We start from the raw sequence: 19,774 nt of genomic DNA, 5'->3' as shown, positions 1-19,774 counted from the left end.
TTAGCAGTAAAATTCAAGTTTATTACAACAGGAATGACAAGTACAATAAAATTTACATTTGCCTGTGCTAGGCCAGTCTGTCTTTGTACAAACAACAAGGTAATGCTAGATAATGACAGTTAAGGCTTTGAAAGCATAGCATACACAACATCTTAATTAAAAAAACCTTCATAAAAGTGGGGAGAAAATTCCCAGCAGAAAAAAAAAACATCCTCACAGCAAGAGATTGACATCTGACCCCCACCTGCTAAGGTGTGGCACAGGAAGGAACCAGAGCAGCACCTGATGGCCAGGCCAGCTCCATCCCAACTCTGAGGTATCAAAGGAGTTCCCGGTGCAAGGTGAAGAGTTGAACAAGCAAGCCCCCACCCCAACATCCATTAAATGGGCAATGCAGGATGTTGGTGAGGGAGTACCTTTGCATAATCTAGAATGATTGAACAATCATAGATTACCAAATGCAAGTGAATACCGTATCAAGTGAATCACTGAGGGGGTCTGGATCACTGCACTCCCCTTTATCAAACACTAGGAATAAAAAACAAAATAATGAAAATGGACTGCAGTTCCTTCTGCAGCTCCCTCCAGTGGTGCTTAAGGTGTCCATGGTGTTCTTGGCAAGCATGTTCTCACCCCATGGGCCCAATTTCAAGTTGATTAAGTCATTAACTCATTTAGAATGTCTCTTAAAGACATTTTCCCCTGACTTGTAAACAGTTGTTGTCTCAGTGCTAATGGGTGTTGAGCTACCCAGGAATAGAGATGAGTCCAGAGAGGTCACAAGTATCCAAGTAGGTTTGAAAAAAAAGACACAACACCCACAGTGAGAAAATCAGCACATGATCAGGGCTAGCTGACTACTCGTGTACCTTTTTCAGAAACTTAAATGGTTTTATATACTCTCTGAGTCTGTTTTTATGCCTTGGCTGAGACCCAGACAGAAAAGACCAGAAATTCATACACTTAGGGAAACTGAGATCACACTAAGACCACATGTTTATTTGGTAGAATGCTAGACAGTCACAAACTTCCCACAGGAATGCTGGAACCATGCCTCTGATCCAAGTTTACACTGACAAACTTTCATTTAGAATCTACTAGAATAGGAAGGAAATTTGGCCATCACTCCAGTCCCTTCATCTTATAGATGAGGAAACTAACACCCCAAAGTGTCCCTGGCTCTTAGTCCAGTGCTCTTCACAATGAGAGCTTTTTGGCTCTGACCCTAGAAATTTGGCAGTGACTCATTATGGGAACCTGGGTGAGGTCTGGTTAGTTTGGCCTCTAGGCACTCACAGAATGCCCAGACTTGTCTTGTATTTGTGAGAAGACAAAAAAAAAAAAGAGTCTGGCACTTTTTTACATCTTCTGGGAAACCTAGAAATATTTGTGCAATACTCAGAATTTAAAGGAATGGAAGAAAGACAGCTTCTCTTCTGTGAGTGCAGAATAAATCAGAAAAAACTAAAAGAAGCAAAAATTAATAACCCCATTTCCCTCCCTCTGTGTGGCAGTCAGAGGAAGAGGGCCTGGTGGCTGGGTGTGTGCATGTTAGGAGGCTGGGAGGCCTGAGAGGCCACTCCTACATGTGAAGCTGAGAAGCTGCGTTTTCGGTCTCCCCTGGAATGTAAAGGAAGGTGGTTTATTCCCATTTCCATGTAATCTTCAATTCTCGCCACCTAATGAACAGTATTTGTAATATGATGAGAAAGTTCTGGAATATACACATGTTTTTGAAACAGCTTGGCTCTCAAAAAGCTGTCAGCCAGTACAGCACATCTTGGTCTTCAGTTTAGCGGTATGCCAACAGCTTTCCTTCTAAGCACTCACAAAGGCAACAGTCCATGATGGAGCCCATCCCATGGGTGAGGAGGAAAGAGCCTTTTCGCCCCGTCTTAAGCAGAGACAGTGCTGAGGAAATTAGTCTATCTCATTTGTCGATCCCATTTCAGTTCAGCAGCCATTTTCCACACAGAGACACAATTGGAGAGCAGTATCTTTTCTGGGAACTGAAATTCCACTTCAGGAAGAATTTCATTCTCTTTCGTTTCCATGTAACTTACTAGAGTGTCTCTCAGGCTGAAAAACCAAGGAAGAAGAGAGAGCATTTAAAACAGTCTTCTATACAATGTAAGGAGACCCAACAGCTGTCACTTTTTCAAGTCATCAACAGAACCAAAGTGCTCATTAAGACCAGAAATACTGAGGGTCATATTAAAGTCAGTCAACTACTGACTTGCTAAACTGGGACTAAAATCCTGGGTTCAAGGGTTCTAGTACATACCTGCTACTTCCCACACAGTGGTATACAAACCCTACAGAATGGAGCTGACCTTGGTAAGGGCCTAGTCAGATGATTATAAGCACTCTAGAAATATGATCTGCTATATAAAAAACAAGGCCTCATCATTCAAAAAAAGCTTATATTCCATTTCATGTTTTGTATTAACAAAGACTATAAATTCTCTAGGAAAGGGATCTTTTTTCCTTACACTGAAAGTCCAGGATAGTAAAGACTTGTTGAATAAGTTCAAAGAATATACACATATACAGGTATGTGACATATAACAAAATAGAAGAAAATAGCAAATATGAAGTGTATTGGTGAGGAAAACTGGAGTTTGACTATCTAGAAAAAGAGTAAAGTTAAATCTCTACCTTACACAACACATAAAAATAAATTGGTCAACAAAACAAACATACAATATAAACCATAAAAGCACAAGAAGAAAACATGGGAGGATATTTTATAACCTTGGGATAAGGAAGACCTTTATAGGCATATTTTCCTATAGCGGCCTCATAGGAAAATTCTGTCTTATTTGGCCTCATAAAACTAAAGACTGAGATAGACATTTGCAACATAACAGGTAAAAGATTAATATCTTTTAAGATTAAGAAAAAGATAAACAGCCCAAAAGAAAAAGAACCAAAGCATATCAAGAGGTAATTCAGAGGAATATACAAATGGCTGATAAAGAGTGTCTTCAGCCTCACTAGTAAATAGGGAAATACAAGTGAAAATGAGATGCCATTTTTTGGCCATTAGATCAGCAAAAATGCAAAAGATGGGCCATATCTAGTGCTGGTATTCTCATACACCATACTTTGGCACAGCTTTTTCTATCAAACTTAAAATGCACATCTCTTTGACATAATAAATCCACTTGTTATAATGAGAATATATGACTGTGTAGTTATTAAAAAAAAATACAGTAGAGATTAAAACCCAAAAAGCCAGTCTTCAGGTGGCCTGGTAATGGTCAAACAGCAGGAAACAGAACTCTGTGGTAAGATAACTGTTTTCCTGTCTAGGGAGGGTCACAAGAGCTATGGCAGAACCTTCTGTGTGCGCCTGGTCCAACAGGTTTGCAAATCCGTACCTCCACTCAGGGTTGAAATCCTCCTCAGTCTGGGGGTTCTTCAGTTTCAAGATCATCATTTCATGAAGCTCCAGGAGAAAGGTGTCCAGGCTGATGTGATTCAGGAAAGTGATGAGGAGCTTAGCATCCTCTGGGCTGAGATCGACTTTGTACTTTGAACTGATTTCCCCAAATGGCTCCTAAAACGAAATACGAACAAACAAAACAGGGAAGCTTGGGAAGAGAGTGCAGCTCCCTCGCTCCAGGTGGAGGGGAAGGGGCCAGACTCACTTTTTTCAGGCGCAGCAGCTGTTCGGACTTATGAGCAGAGAGGACCTGCCAGAGGGCAATGACGTGTCTTAACTGACATCTGTGTAAGTCCTGAAACAGGAAGAGAATGCCGGCATAGGAGTGAGTCTGAGTGCCGCCCATGCAGGCCCTGATTTCACTCCTACCCTTACTTTCCCATTTCCCTCATTATGAAGGTCGTCTCTGTTCCATCCACTAATTCACCTGCCTCATCTTTAAAATGTCTCTGAGGGCCGGCCCCGTGGCTTAGCGGTTAAGTGCGGGCGCTCCGCTGCTGGCGGCCTGGGTTCGGATCCCGGGCACGCACCGACGCACCGCTTCTCCGGCCATGCTGAGGCTGTGTCCCACATACAGCAACTAGGAAGATGTGCAGCTATGACATACAACTATCTACTGGGGCTTTGGGGGAAAAAAATAAATAAATAAAAATTATAAAAAAAAAAAAAAAAAGTCTCTGAAATCCTCTCCCTCCTGCAGCACCTCAGAGTCCATTAACATCATGCAGCCAGCAGCTGGCTGATGTCCTCAGTCATGTCTGTGGCCCTCTGTCCAGATTCTTAGGTTCTGAATGCATCTCTGTCTTTACCGCCAGAGTGTGTTCTGTTTACACTGAGGACTGGCTGGGTGAGGGGCTGTTCTTGACTCCGCCTCCTTTCCAGGGGCTGCCTAGATGGGTACGCCCTGAATGGCGGTATTCCTAGTAGGAAGTGGGGAGATGAAGGTATGGAGCAATGCTGATTTCCTCTGAAATCTAACACAAGACCCACCTTTAAAACCAGCGTTATCTGATCACTCATTCGCAGCATGTCTTGTATATACACATTCAAGGGCATGTTCGGATCCCCACCAGCCGTGCTCAGAAACCCCAAAGTGACTTCTATGACAGACAGAGCTTCACAGGCATCACTGTAGGACTGCAGCTGTCCACTGATGGCGCTGATGACCGCGTTGGGGAGGGGGTTCTAGGAAATCAAAGGCAGGACAGGGGTCCATGGGTGGGGTTTCCTGTGCATTGCTACCTGGTAAGAGCACTTACCTTCTTCACTGCCGAGGCCACAAGATGGGACAAACTCTCTGATAACAACTGTTAACATGCAGTGCTTCCTAAGTGTCAGCAATAGTCCAGACACTTTATGGAAATAGGTATGACCTCACTGAGTCCTCAGAGCAACTTTGTAAGGCTATGCATATGGATGCACGCACACACGCGCGCATACACACACACACGCGCACAAATCAAAAGAGCAGGAATAAATAAGTTCTCTGGACCTTTCACATCAGGATACACGGTCATGACATGATTGCTAAGAAACTAACACCACAAGATTTCAATCTGTTTATACTCAACAAGAAAACTTTTGCTGATTTCATGTCCCGCTTGCCCTTTGGAAAGAGCATTGGGATCAGGGAATTTAGGGAGGCCACTGAAACTCTTTGGTCCTGATAGCAAACGCCTGGAGTGAGAGTGGAACAGCCCTAATGTGAACGAAAGCACTCTGATGAGACAAAGCACCGTGCAAATGATAAGGTTTATCATGATCACCTGTGGCATTTTGTTCTTGATGCCCATAAAGAGATGTTCGTAGTTCCAGTCACGTCTGTATACCAAAGTGGGTATTCCCTAAATTGAAAAGAAAAAAAGTCTTTGGAAATTGAATCCATTGTGGAAGTTTCCATCAGATGACAAGTATACTCTTGAGCAGTAACTCAACTGTAGCACCGTGATGTTCAGTGCATCACCGGGCAAAGTGTGCAGCTCTCTGTTGCCATGTCATGTCTGTGGTGAAACACAGTCTGTGGAAACAGTAACACAACAAGGAAGCCAGCCTAGCCTGGGTGGCCAGGCGGATTCTGTGATGAAGGATACTGCAGGCTTGTGGACCGCCAGGGAAACAGGTATGTGAGGACCAACCATTTGTGCATTCACTCAACTACTACTGAGCACAGACTATGAAGAAAGCGGTCACGCTGCTAGACAACAGGGATAGCAGCTGAATTAAAAACAGCCTTGGGCTCAAACAGTTTACAGCACAACTGTGGGCAGTGAGGGAGAATAAATATACCGAAGTACAATATCTTTGACGGCACCTGGAAGGAACAAGTGCAGCCCGGATAAAAGAACAGATGGGAGAGTGCATGATGTGTTCAGGGAAGGAGAGTGATCCAGTGGCTGAGGTAATAGGACTCACTGCAGTAAGCGAGGTAAGTGGCTGGAGATAGGGCTGGGGCAAGGCCACAGGGCCGTTCATGCCAGACAAAGGAGTGTAGGCTTTATCCCCTGTGCAGTGGGATGCTCGTCCAGGCTGTCCAACAGCGAGTGATGGGATCAGATCTGATTTCAGAACTATAGACTGAATAAACTGGAGGCAGGGACCAGTTGGGAGCTAGTGCAGTTGTGGAACTTAAGGACAGATGCTGTGAACTAAAGCAGTGGGCTGTGGTAGTTAAACGGGGGACAACTGATGGTACCAGATGACAGCTTGTATGTGGAGACTAAAGGAGAACGGGGAAAGGATGACTCTGAGGGTTTGTTGGGTGGCTGGTGGTGCTGTAGAGAAATCGGGACAATGAGTCCATTAAGACTTGAAGATAGCCCTGGGGTGCTGAGGTGCGGAGGCTGATGCAGAAGACAGCTCGAGAGGGCATCCGCCCAGAGATGCGGATGCGAGCGGTGGTCCCAGACACTGGGGGTGTGGATGACACGGTCCAGACCTCCTTGCTCCGAAACCACTGTGATCAAAACCACAGCCAGGGCAACTTTTGCAAAACAGACATGCTAACCAAATAAACACCAGCAGGGTCAGCCTTACCTTGAGGGTCAGCCTGGGTTTGCCCTGGAGGAACCGGCTGGTGATCTGGCGCTGGATCTTCTCCAGGTCAAACTCCTGCAAGGTCTCTCCACCCTGCTCCACTTGATACTGGCAGTTGGAGAGAATCAGTGGAGTCAGGTCCCGCTCCACTTCGTAACTGATGACATGTAGGTCAGTCACCTCAGAGGCATCAACGGAATAGCTGAGGGACATAAAGACACAGCACTCAGTGTCTGGTCTAGTGCTCATGGCCTGGGTTATATGGAGCCAGTTCCCATTTGATGTCCCTGGATACCCACGAACGTGGCCGAAGGAGAGTCTATTAGAGAAGGAGCTGGAATCTGGCTTGCATCTCTCCCTTGGGGGCCTGGGACCCTGCTTGTATCACCGCAGAAGTGACTACCTGGGTGGAAAAGACACCACCTCCTGCAGGCTCGTGCACTCACCTGTTGTTTTCCTTGGAGAACTTCTCCACCGTGTAGACCATTTCATTGTGCAGGTTAAACAGGTAGCTGACTAAGGCGGTGGAACAGAGGCCCAGGCCCCGGCGACGCGGCAGAATGACCTCGAAGTCAGTGTCGAGATCTAAGTCGGTGCTGCAGTAGGCTTCAGGTAGCTTGATTTCACCTTTAAACAACAGGGTTCTTCTTAAGCAGAGAGGCATTCATCTCTATGCTGTTTCTTTCACAAGATCAAGGCCAGGGAGCCCACCACAGTGGGGAGGAGGAGCAGAAGTTAGCTCAGCCAGAGCTGGGAACCAGGAATGCCCTTAAGACCCTGCCTCCCATCTCTCTTATATGCTGACAAGTTTCAAATGTACTCAACTCCTTTTTTTTTTAATGCTGAGGAAGATTAGCTCTGAGCTAACATCTGTTGCCAATCTTCCTCGTTTTTGTTTTTTTTTTATAATTTTATTTATTTATTTATTTTTCCCCAAAGCCCCAGTAGATAGTGGTATGTCATAGTTGCACATCCTTCTAGTTGCTGTATGTGGGACGCGGCCTCAGCATGGCCGGAGAAGCGGTGCGTCGGTGCGTGCCTGGGATCTGAACCCGGGCTGCCAGCAGTGGAGCGCGAGCACTTAACCGCTAAGCCAAGGGGCCGGCCCCGTTTTTTTTTTTTTTTTTTTGCTTGAGGAAAACTGAGCTAACATCTGTGCCAATCTTCCTCTACTTTTTATATGTGGGTCGCCACCACAGCATGGCTGACGAATGGTGTAGGTCTGTGCCCGAGATCTGAACCCGCAAACCTGGCCACTGAAGTGGAATGTGCCAAACTTAACCACTATGGCATGGGGCCGGCCCCTCAACTCCTTTTTTATTCCACTTTATAGATTCAAGAAGACTGAGGGTTTATTTTTCCTAATATGTATTTCACTTATCCCAGACACCTCCACCAAAAGATTCTTAGATTCAGCATTCAGTGCACATAGCATGGTGTATGCAACAGCACGGGCAGGTGGCTAGGCTGAAGAGAAGCAGCTTTCAGATCGGGGAATGTGACACTCACCATTGGTGTCAAGTGACCTCCTGAGTTTATTCCATGTCGACAAAAAGACAGTGATTCTGTTGTGGAATAACTGCTTCAACCCACCTGTCAGACAGAAAACTTTTCAAGAACCCCATGATAACTCCTCCTGGTCTAGGTCAGACTGACACAGTCACATGCTCTTTGGAAAGAACCCAACTTGGCACCTTCATGTATTCACCAACGCGTTCTAACTACTGTTTTAGCACTAAAGCCGAGTTTGAGGATCTAGAGAGAGGGAGGCACCATCAGCTGCAGCAAAGCCTCTAATGTGTTTTTGGGATTCATGGCACCCCTGGCTTCATGCTAAAAGCTTAGGGTATAGGGCACCCAAGCCCTGACGGGCCCCACCCGCCAGCTGGAGTAATCATTTTTTGTGTGTGTGTGAGGAAGATTAGCCCTGAGTTAACATGTGGTGCCAATCCTCCTCTTTTTGCTGGGGAAGATTGGCCCTGAGCTAACATCTGTGCCTGTCTTCCTCCGTTTTGTATGTGGGACGCCACCACAGCATGGCTTGATGAGTGGTGCGTAGGTCCTCACCCAGGATCCAAACCTGTGAACCCCCAGCCGCTGAAGCCCAGCATGTGAACTTAACCACTACACCACAGGGCCGGCCCTGGAGTGACCATTTTGAAGAACCAGACACGGACAGTCCTGATCTCTGATTAGAGCAGAGTCATACCTGAACTGTGACTGCTAATAAAACCTCGGATGGAGCTGTATTCAACTTCCGAAACATTCTGGAATCGTTTCACTAGATCCCTTTGCAGGGCCAAAATCTCAGGCAAGAATTTCACCAGTCTCAGTTCCGCCTCCTGGAGAAGGGAAGACCACCCAGAGACACTCTTTAATTTACCTAGAAAATGGTACTGGGGAAACAGACTTTGGGGCTGGCTCAGGATGTGCATTCGTAGTTTAATCTAGTCAATGTGCCATTTTATACAATGACATATCATGGTACTTGAAAGTGGGGAAAAGGTCAGACCATCCTTTTAGCAAGTGCCTATCGACTGCTTGCAGTATGTTTAGCCACCATTCTACACCCTAGAGATGGAGGAGTGAACTAGACAAAGTCCCCGCCCCTGTGGGGCTGACACAGCAAGTGTCTGCCAAAAGCCGATGAGGGAAATCAGCCTCTTGGGCCCGTGTGACAGGCTGGGCGTGGAGAGAAGCTGCCGAGAGCAGAAGGACCAAGAGGACAGGCAATGAAGTTTGGCATTATCCTGGGTGTCGTTCTGAAGACCTAGGACCTAGTAAGTATCTTCACAAGAAGGAACTATGCACCTTAGCGAGAGATCACAGTATCACTGTGAAGTCCTTCCTACTGTGAATTTATTTCCTTTAACTGACCAACAGAAGTTTCTGAATCATCTTACTTCTTGCTAGACTACAAATACTGGTCCATAGAGGGAAATGATTAGAAAATCTATTGTAGAAAATAAAAGTTCAAATGGATTAAAGTTAGACACAGTGTGAGTTTCTGGTTCTAACCGATATGACCGATACTCTTGACTGTTCCCGACCCTCCACTGCCACCACCACTGCCGCTCACGCACTCACCTTTCTTCCGTCTAAGCCCGAATGGTTCAGGAACAGGGAAGATTTGTTTGTTTGTTTGTTTGATTTCGTTATACATTCTTGGCTAAAGCTTTTTCATTCAACAGACACTCATTGATGACTAAGTGCTCTAGGCACCGGGGGGATGAAGATGAACAGACACGGCCAGGGAAAATTTTTATTCTATTCTTTCCTGTTGAGTGATTGGGGAGATCCTCTCCAGGGTCCTCAAGTTCCTACAGATTCCTGCTAATTCCAGCTCGTGTATATATTTCATCTGTGACTTTATCCCTCAAACTACCCGCACAGTTTGATGTGTATGAAGATCTCTATTCTCTCCCTGAGTCTTCTGCTACAGATATTCTATTCAAAAATCAAAGCACTGAAGTAGTCTGTTAGATGTCCCATCTGTAGGAACGATCAGACCCAATCAGAAGCGGGGGCCTCAGGTCTGCAGGGCACATCCTGCCAGGTGGTCATGGTGAGGCAGCCTTACCTTCTGGAGAAACTTCCAGAGGATGGGCACTGTTTCTTTGCCATTTTTCTGCTCCACGATGTGCTGGAGGTACTCAACGGTGATTCTTTTCCTGCAGCTCCACATCCTGGAGCAGTGAACCACGCTATTCTGGGGCAGGTGGGGCAGGAAGGCCACTGGGTCACTGAAGACGATTTTGGCCACAGGGTTGGAGCTGATCCGCTCATCTTGGCTGATGAGTGTATTCACTGTCAGGAGGGTTTTATCTAGATGCTAGGGGAAGAAAACGATACAGGATTCTGCAGGTACGGTAACTGCAAACAGACGGGGACACCTAGAGACTTTACCAGTGGGCAAATTAGGGAGCCTGCCCTCCTCATTTTAGCATGTTTCTTAACTTTGATCATAATTTACATGTTTCTTGTTCGTAGGTTTATGTCTCCCCAAATAGAATGAGACTCAGAGACCTCTGTTTCATTCCTATTCTCTTACTTACTGACTTTTATTTCCTGATGGGCTCAGTTACTCTCAGAAACACTCTCATCTGACAGAGGAGAGTTAACGTATGATTATTAATACATTTTGGGTGGCCATCTACGTGACAGTCTATTTCTCTGTCTCTTGCTCTCACAATCTGCTGTAAGAAATAATGAAGACTACTGCCTGCACCCTCTGGAATCCCCGTCGCTCCTCAGCCAGACTCTCCGACCGGCCTCAGGACAGCAGGAGGGTGGGGTGACCCGGATAGAGAACACCCAAGTCTGAGGCTTAGCCAAAGGCTTCGACAGCACTTCCATAAGAGACAGGCCAGAGCGCTGAGGAGAAACACCCTCCTGCTCTCTCCCAGACGAAGTAACCAGGTCACTGTTGTCACCCATCACTTACCTCTAGTGCAGGTAAAATAAGAGTCTCAGCAAGCTTTTCCCAGTTGTTTCTCTTTTCTTTGGTTGACAATACTGCATCAAAATTTAAAGGCCCTACAAACAAAAATGTCTGGGTCACCCAAGGAACAAAACCACAGCAGTCTACAGACAGTAAACAAATGTTCAACCGAAATAATGCTCTGTGGGCGGGGGGTGTATCCTCCTGAATTAACCTGAGTATTTTAAAATGGTTCCTGCTGCTACCACCAACCCCTTGATCTTTGTGAAGATACTTCAGTCTCTAAAAACTCTAAAAACCCACCAAGTGTCATCCTAAAACCATTCTGAACAAAATTGCTGAAAGGAGAGTCCTTTGAATCAGAAGCCCAGGGGCAAAATAATGGTGGCTGGTGCCACCATCAGCCATATCAGCTGCTGCCGCCCAGGCTCACACACGGAGCAGGACCCTGCATATGCTTCTGCGGTGCAGAGTGCTGTGGGAACGGCTGGCATGCTTCTAGAATTCAGTCATTCTGTCAGTATGATCCTGAATGAGCTCACCTAGTTTGAAATCACACTAGAACGAGAGGCTTAAAACAAAATCAAATTTTGCTAAACGGGAAATATATACTGATGCTGATTTCCGGTAAAGTAGCAATTAAGTGGAAATGGATTTTCTGGTCCTGTGGCAGGACTTTTAATTGCTAATAAAATAACTTAATTATTATTATTTTATAATAATAATTATATTTAATAATTTTATTATTTTAAATAACGTTATCATTACAATGGTGATTTTAAAATAATTTTGCAGATAAACAAAAAGAAAATAAAATCACTCTTAATTCCACCACTCAGAGATCACTATTCTACTAAGTCGTCTTACAGACCTTTTCTTTCTGTATGGATTCAATTTCTTTTTTTTTTTTTTGTGAGGAGACGAGCGCTATGCTAACATCTGCCAATCCTCCTCTTTTTCTGCTGAGGAAGACTGGCCCTGGGCTAACATCTGTGCCCATCTTCCTCCACTTTACATGGGACGCCACCACAGCACGGCTTGCCAAGCAGTGAGTTGGTGCGCGCCCGGGATCCAAATCGGCGAACCCTGGGCCACCGCAGCGGAGTGCGTACACCCAACCACTTGCACCACTGGGCCGGCCCCTGGATTCAAATTTTTAAAACAGGAAAATTAGTTCAGTGAACATGGACATGTAACCATAGTGTCAGCCTATGACTGCGATATTTTTAGGGAAAGCAGAAGCTACCCCCTAAAACAGGACAGGTGTACAAAGAGAACAAGTTCCAAGCAATTACCAGACATCAGTCCCTCTGATGGTGAGGACTCACTGACACACAAGCGCCTGTTTCAGACAATCTATGTCCCCAGTACAGGGAGTGAATTACCTACAAGGCTGACTTGGAAACTGCCAAGCCTCCCCACATACACCTGCATTTCACACCTCTGTGCAGACGACCCTGAGTACTGTAGGTCGTGACCCAGCAGGGGAACATCTGCCAGCAAGCACACTTTTTCTTGTTCCTCCACTTGCGGCGTGGCGTCACCTTCCACACGCCATCCTTTTATCTCCCTCTGGAGCTGTGAGGAGTAAGCCTGCTTTCTTTGCAACTGTGCTCCATGACCCGTGCTGGGACCCCCTCGCCCCCCCCTTTCCTTACTCTGGCCGGAGAGGGGGCGCTGCTCCTTGAGAAGGCTGCACAGGACCAGGTGCACCACGGTGACCGTCTCATCGGCGCTCTTCCCCAGCGTCTTGATTAACTGCTCCAAGTCTCTCTCGATATGCTGCTGCAGAAATCCTCTTGGATCCCTCACTGCAGGCTTAATGATGTTTATCAGAGCCTGTGGGGACAATGAGACAAATGTCAAGCAAGATCTTGTTTGTAGAGGAGATAGTGAGTTCAGTGGAGGCCAGGAGTGAAAAGCCAGCACCGTGTCAGAAGACGGTCTCTAACATGAGTGATGGAAGTGCGATTCAAACAGCAGAGGCCAAGGAAGAGGATAGAACTGACGGCCCTTGACGTCGTCAGAGCGAAATAAAGAATTGTGAAAGCCAGAACTTCTTGCTACCATGGTTAATTAGCTTAGAGGAAATGCAGTGTGCTCTTTCTTTCTTCCCTAGAGCTACAGTGAAGACACAGGTAAAATCAAGATCATATTAGCTCTCTGCTCCCAGGTGCGGACTGAAGACAGAGTTGTTTATTTAAAATGGATTTTATATAGTCTGACGAGTATTTCCCCCATACCATCATATGCCATAGCAGGAAAAATTAGGAGTTGTAAACTTCCCATTACTTTGTGGATTAGGTAACAATGACATACTCAAAATCCACAGGAGATGGCCGAGACTTTTTAGACAAAAGGACTTGCTGTGAAAACACTAGAGCAGGTCATTACTCTAGCGACAAAATCCACAGTTTGGCAGCACCACGCTCTACCTGGGGGCTCTGGGCAGCTCCCAAAAGCATAGCCAGATGAGTGAGTAATCGGATGAGAAGGAAGACCACTGGAGACAGCTCTCGGTCAGATACCACCGTCTCGCTTCTGGGTGGCGGGTTCCCCAGCACGTGGCCAGTTTGAGTTCTGTCTATGCCGTTTCTGGAAAGGACAAGAGAAGACCAGGTGAAGCTGAAGCTGATCATTTCTTCTCAGCTCTAGGGGCACACTTCAGACTCTCAGGACCTGGAGACTAATTCTGAAGAAAACAATGTCAAAGTATTTCTTATTCTACTAAGCCCAGATCGCTTTCCTGAGAGTCTTTTTCTTTATAGATTCACCTTTCTGGCTGACCAAAAGCCCACAGCATTCTCAGTGTGAAGTGGCTGAATTAAGTGGCTGTGCCTTCCTTGGGCCGGTGTCAGGATGGGGAGGTCTGGACCTGCTTCTTCCACTGATATCATTGTGGGCAGAGGAGCAGGCAGGCAGAGGACGGAGTTTGGGAGAGCTGACATTGACATGGGGATGTGTGCACACTGTTCTCATTCTCCCGAATCAGAAACTGGGACCCAAGGTCCAGCCAACGATCCACCTCACACCCAGACGGGAGGTGTGGAAGGATGGGTGTGCTCAGTTGCAAAAATACTGGAGATTTTAGGACATTCTGACAGTTTGTGGAGACAAGAGGTTAGAATATTTTAAATTGTGACTGCACAAGAATAGAATGTATGATGACCAGAGAGAGGTCCTAGCTCCCATCTGAAGGGAACACTGACAACCATGCTTGTCTCATGAGCAAGAGTGGGAATATGAGCTCAGAGTTTTATCTGGATTCTGAAATATTTGATAAGATTGACTATGTCTCCTTCACTTTTGTCAAAAAAAGAGGAAGCTAAGAAAGTTTAAAAGTGAGATGGCATCTACTCAGACAAATGCATAGTTTCTGGTTTTGTAGACTTAAATGTCCCTCAGAATTAGGTCACCTGTTTATGTTGAGCATATTCTACAGGGAGCGTGCCCAAGACCCAAAAGGAAGACATTTGAATTAATAAGAATTCATAATAATAAGTATTAATGTGTAGTTTGCTTTGTATTTAAAGCCCAGTTAGCCAATGACAGATCAAACCCCTCACTGTTGTATGACTACAGGGACCTTGGCATTGATATCCGACAGGATGCAGGTCCAAATGTACTACAGTAATTGATACTACATTTAGTATCAATCTATCAGCTGGAATAGAAATAGCCCCAAAGCCCACGGTCTGACTGCTTAACCAAAGCCCACGGTCTGACTGCTTAAAAAGGAAATCCAATCTTACATACTGGATCACTTTGAATCCTTGCTTTGGCTGATGATTAATCCCTCCAATTAGAGCACCACAGTCAACACAAGAGCTCTGTTCCATTGGCATGCCACACTAGGATAAAGACAAATGGGACCCGAGCTCAGTTTCCGAGCCAGTATCATTTTATGCACAAATGCCATCCTGCACACGAAAACCTCCTCACCACGGGCGGCAGTGGAGGCCACTAGGCTTGCTTACTCTAGTGTACGCGTACGGCAGGCGGGACTGCAGGAGCCGTGGGAGACAGGTCAGATGCTCCACGCATATTATGTTGGACAGGGGCAAAGTTGGACTTTTTTTTAAACAGGAGAGACAATTTTAGTTTTATTCCCAAGTAGACACTTTATAGACAAAGATATAAAACTCAACCCTCCTTTCACATATTCGTCAGTGCATTCAATCCCCCATCTCTCACACTCGCCTCTGTGCTAGACTCGGGCGTGAGCCTCCAACACCAGGAATACTACAGTAGCTTCCAAACTGATTGCCTTCACTCCACGTGGACTTTATTTAAAAAAATGTAACCATATGATCTGCTACTTCCAAAGGCTCACAGACTGTTACAGACCAAACCAACCTCAGATTCCCAGACCACAAAATTTTAGAGCTGGGAGCACTATCTTGGGAAGAATCTATTTCAGTCTCATTTCAGGGAAGAGGAAGTGAGTGAAGCTCAGAAAGATGAAGAGTATATATCAGTTTTTTCCTCCACGTCTGTTTCTTACTTTATTAAATAACATTTGTCAGTTCAATTCAACAGCCTGTTGCTGAGCAAGTACAGATCACACTATGAAGGGCCCTGGCTAGATGCTTCGGGATTCAGAGGTGGATAATACATAGTTCCTTCCCCCAAGGGCTTATAAGCTATGAGTCTCTTTTCCCTGTCCTTTGGTATCTAGACCACATCTCCTCTCTGGGCTAGTAATCCCGCCTACGATCTAGTCAACACTTTGCCATCATAGAAAGACACGTGTCATGGATCCCATGCTGCAGTGGCTAGGAAGGATGGCTAGCAGTGGTTCCTAACCAGCAGAAGTTTTATCACCCAGGGGACCTTTGGCAATGTCTGGAGACATTTTTGGCTGTTACACTGGGGGAGATGGGGTGCTACTGGCATGTGGCAAGTTGAGGCCAGGAGTGCTGCTAAACATACCAAAATGCCCACAACAGCCCTACAATAAAGCGTTATGTCCACAGTGCTGAGGTTGGGAAACTCTGGCTGGAAATCCTTATCACCATTTAGATGTTTAGTTGGACACCTAGAACAGCCCTCAAAATGAGTCTGTGTTCTCCTAGATGTCAAGACCCTCATCATCCTCATCCTCCACGTCCCCCTCTCCTCAGACCCAGAGGAACACATGTTCTGAATCCCTCAAATCCTACCCCAAATACCAAGACTCACCTCTCCTACAGAGCATGGGTGACCGTTGGGACATGCTGTTAAAAGAATAGAACACACGTTGGCTGGTGAGGTTTCTCTTAATGACCCGCAGTGAAAAGGGAAAGCTAACTGTCTCCTCTCTGGCCTGATCAAAATACGATGTAGAGTGAACACCCCCAGCACGCCATCAGAGAGCCTGAACTACTTTGTTAGTTTAGTTATTAGTTATTTGACACATACCAGGAACTCAGCAAATATATGTTGTTAGTGAAAAAAGTCTCTGAGTTTAATTCTACAAAGCAAAGAGAAACTGGATTACAGGCTCACACCAGGGATTACTTTTGGAGGCAGGGCGGATAGTATTTTATACCTTTCTATTTTCTTGGTTGTTATTTTTTTTGCCATGAGTACGTTTTATAACAACTTTTAAAACTAGTTTAAAAAGATTACTTAGGGAGCTGGCCCAGTGGCGCAAGTGGTTAAGTGCGTGCACTCTGCTTTGGCGGCCCGACGTTTGCGCGTTTAGATCCTGGGCGCGCACTGAGGCACCGCTTGTCAAGCCATGCTGTGGTGGCGTCCCATATAAAGTAGAGGAAGATGGGCACAGTCAGTAGCTCAGGGCCAATCTTCCTTGGCAAAAAAGAGGAAGATCAGCATTGGATGTTAGCTCAGGGCTGATCTCCCTCACACACACACACAAAAAATTATTTATTCAAGTTATGGGTTATATTACAAAAAGAACTAGCTTTGGGTCAAAGACTTGGTTGGATTGTGAGCTGGCCCTTGACTGAGCCTCTGATGTGGCTCCCACTCCCCGCTTCTCCCAGTGGCCTATTCCAGGGAAGAGAGGTGCATCCTAATGGGTCCTTCCCCATGACCAAGAACAGAAATGATCTGCATCATCTACAGTCAGCAAAGCGCCAGCTCCTTCAAGCCATTTGTGTTCTGCAAAGGCACCAACAGCAGAAGGAGGCAGGCACTTTGCGACCTTCAGGTACAAGCCATGTGGACCCCAATTCTAAACCAATGCCTCCTGTGGCTTTAGGATGCTCTTCAAAGCCCAGAGGGGTGTGACTCCATCTCAGACACCAACACTTACTGTACCAGCGGACTCCTTCCAGACCCTCCCAAGTCCTAGCTTGAGCCAGCAAGTCTTCGGGCATCGTTGGAAGAAAAGCATTCTGAAAAACCAAAAAAGCAGAGCTCGCTTTAGGTCAGTGAGCATATGGGTTGGCTGCTGCTGTTCAGCAAGAGTCCTAGCAGAAGAAAGTGAACTTGATTTTCCTTCTTCTTGACCTCAAAAGCTCTCTATGAAGGAAATATAACAGCTGTGTAATAACAAAGAGTAGGGCAAGCTTTTACCATCACTGAGAACTAAAGGATCAAGTGAGACAAAGGCAGACAGAAGATCTAGAAGATCAACAGGTTCAGCAGTTTCCAAGGTAGAGGCTCGGGCTCTTCAGTGGCAAACCGTGCAAGCGTTCACTGTGAAAGCTGAGGTAGTCTCACCCCAGGCTTACCGCCATGTTGGCTGGGGAGAAGGCCAAATTCTTTAGGGGTTCCAAGACTTTGTTTTGTCCACAGAGAAGGATGGTTGCAGCATGAATAGCCATTTCTGTCACTGTCCCTTCAAGGCTGCTGACTCTGGGACCCGTCCTCAGCAGTGGGAGAGTATTGGTCACAAGGGATGTTGCAAAACGCCTGACCTCAGGAGGAGAGAGGAGCTTGCTTTCCTCGATGAACTGGTTCACAGCCTCACATTGCTGACAGGAGAAAATGCTTTTAATATTGAAATATACCAAAGAAGACTGTTATGTGAATCCAAACATTTGTTCGTAAGTTATTTATTCATTTTGATACCAAATACGTATCAATATCAAGGTAAATATGGTTACATTATCACCATTTGAGGGGAAATTATCCAGAAGAGAATTCTCATCTATAAACACAGCAACTACATTCCCAAGCACTCATTTTGATATATTATTTTGGTAAACATTATCTTTTATTCTTGACTTTAGTTTTAACTGTACTTCTAAAAGGCATGGGTGAAACAGAAAAGTAATGCTTCCACATGAGAAGGTTGAAAACCCTCATCCTAGATAAAAAATTATGGGCATAATTCACATTTGTAAATTTTAGTTCTATTCAAAAAACTCCCTCCAAATAAAAAGACTATGAACACAAGGCCTGAATGTTGATCCTCACCTCTGGCTTAAGATGGAGGTTTGCATTGCAGGATCTGTACAAAACAGTGACCTCTCTGAAAAGGGCTAAGAGTAAGTGGACTGCCTGTTGAGATTTGGAGTTCCTGCAGGCCTGAAAAAGCAAGGATTTCAAGTGAGACTTAGAAAACTTATGCAGATCTATCTGAGGGCCAGAGTCCTGAGGGATTCCTAGGTGAACATGGAATGTGGATCAGCCCTGCAGCCACGGGAAGGGTGAGGGAGCATTTGCCAAGACCCAGGATGCCTGGGACACTGTACCTCCAGGACCGGCTTCTGGCAATCAACTCTGAGACTACAGAGCTCATAAAATATTCTTATATTAAACTCAGTGAATATTTATCAGATAGCTTATGACAGAAGTCACAAAATCACCACCTGTTCTCTTTCTAACTACTTCACTGGTCCTAGAAACTTCCTGAGCAGAGATAGGACGTTCTAGTTCCTCTTTTCCTGGCACAATGCCAGGGTAAACAGACTGAAAAATGAAACAAGACTAGAACACTTGAAAGATTAGATTCTAAAAACCCTGCATCTTTCGTAAAATACACACACGTCAGCACACAGAGGAATTATGAATATACACAGATATGAATTTTGCTAGTTGTGCCAGTTCATCTTGTTATCAGAGTAATCTCGGAAAAAGTGATTTTTCAGTGAGGTCTCAAAGGGAGTGATGGATATAAACATATCAAAAAAGAGCCTCTCATGGCCTTGGCAGGTCAGCAAGACTGAGCAAATCTATCATCCCAACTCCACTGCTATTCTCCTGTTTTGGCCAGGCATGCCAGTGGTGGCCAGTGCAGTGTGTCACTCTACGGGGCCTCTTCCACTGCATCATTTGACATAAAAAAGGAAAGACGCAGGCTCTGAGGGGTGCCATTTCGTCCAGAGAGGAGCCTTGAGCCCATCCTACCTTCAGAGCAGTCACAAGAGCCAGGGGCTTGCACTCGAGGATGGCTTTGCCCATGGCATCGCGAAGAGCCTTATATTCAGCACCATGCACCAGGTATCGATCCATCTGGCCTGGATGGTCCTTCTGCAACCCCAGGAATTCAGGGTTAATCACAGTGGGGATAGTGGGGAGAATGTTTCTTAGCAAAGAACCGTTCCGATAGGTAAAGGAACCAGGCAGTCATTAGAGGTTTAAAGACGGCTGAACGGGGATGCCCTGGTCTAGCCCAAGACGACAGTCTGGTGCTGTGTCTGGGAAGCACATCTTCCTCTCAAGATGAAGAGGGGTGAGCAGATGAAAATCCTGGGCAGGAGGAGGCAGTGCTAACCTCGTAGCTGCTTTCTTTCTCCACTCAAAGCACAGCCACAGCCAGGTGACTTCAACTATGTCAACCAAGCCCCAGATGGTAGTAAAAAAAAAAAGCCAGGATTTTTAGTGCCATTTTTGCAACCCCCAGACAGTAAGAATTTCCTCACTTCTGAGCACTAGGAAAGGACCACTGAGAGGCCCTG

General features: G+C 45.7%; 1 protein-coding gene across 9 annotated transcripts in view; it reads right to left on the bottom strand.

Moving 5' to 3' along the window:
• Window positions 1-19,774, bottom strand: part of RNF213 (ring finger protein 213) — a 121,982-nt gene continuing 102,208 nt past the window's right edge. For 7 of the 9 annotated variants that reach the window (XM_087441739.1, XM_087441735.1, XM_087441738.1 and 4 more), the window contains 19 exons: window positions 19,224-19,346; window positions 18,291-18,401; window positions 17,603-17,845; window positions 17,182-17,263; window positions 16,104-16,138; window positions 14,679-14,773; window positions 13,358-13,517; window positions 12,581-12,761; window positions 10,926-11,017; window positions 10,062-10,313; window positions 8,691-8,823; window positions 7,991-8,074; window positions 6,928-7,108; window positions 6,482-6,683; window positions 5,215-5,292; window positions 4,439-4,633; window positions 3,654-3,743; window positions 3,384-3,562; window positions 1-2,079 (listed from right to left, as the gene is read on the bottom strand). In XM_087441739.1, coding sequence (XP_087297865.1) covers window positions 1,926-2,079; window positions 3,384-3,562; window positions 3,654-3,743; window positions 4,439-4,633; window positions 5,215-5,292; window positions 6,482-6,683; window positions 6,928-7,108; window positions 7,991-8,074; window positions 8,691-8,823; window positions 10,062-10,313; window positions 10,926-11,017; window positions 12,581-12,761; window positions 13,358-13,517; window positions 14,679-14,773; window positions 16,104-16,138; window positions 17,182-17,263; window positions 17,603-17,845; window positions 18,291-18,401; window positions 19,224-19,346 — 2,670 coding nt within the window. In that variant the 3' untranslated portion in view covers window positions 1-1,925. Of the gene's footprint in view, window positions 2,080-3,383; window positions 3,563-3,653; window positions 3,744-4,438; window positions 4,634-5,214; window positions 5,293-6,481; window positions 6,684-6,927; window positions 7,109-7,990; window positions 8,075-8,690; window positions 8,824-10,061; window positions 10,314-10,925; window positions 11,018-12,580; window positions 12,762-13,357; window positions 13,518-14,678; window positions 14,774-16,103; window positions 16,139-17,181; window positions 17,264-17,602; window positions 17,846-18,290; window positions 18,402-19,223; window positions 19,347-19,774 lie in introns of those variants that run through there. The other 2 variants (XM_087441740.1, XR_015554786.1) reach the window with 2 other exon arrangements.

This window comes from Ceratotherium simum, chromosome 16 (genome assembly GCF_057802395.1).
Source record: "Ceratotherium simum simum isolate JZ-2026a chromosome 16, ASM5780239v1, whole genome shotgun sequence".
In the NCBI taxonomy this organism is placed as follows: domain Eukaryota; kingdom Metazoa; phylum Chordata; class Mammalia; order Perissodactyla; family Rhinocerotidae; genus Ceratotherium; species Ceratotherium simum.
This window is presented reverse-complemented; position numbering and strand designations above follow the sequence as displayed.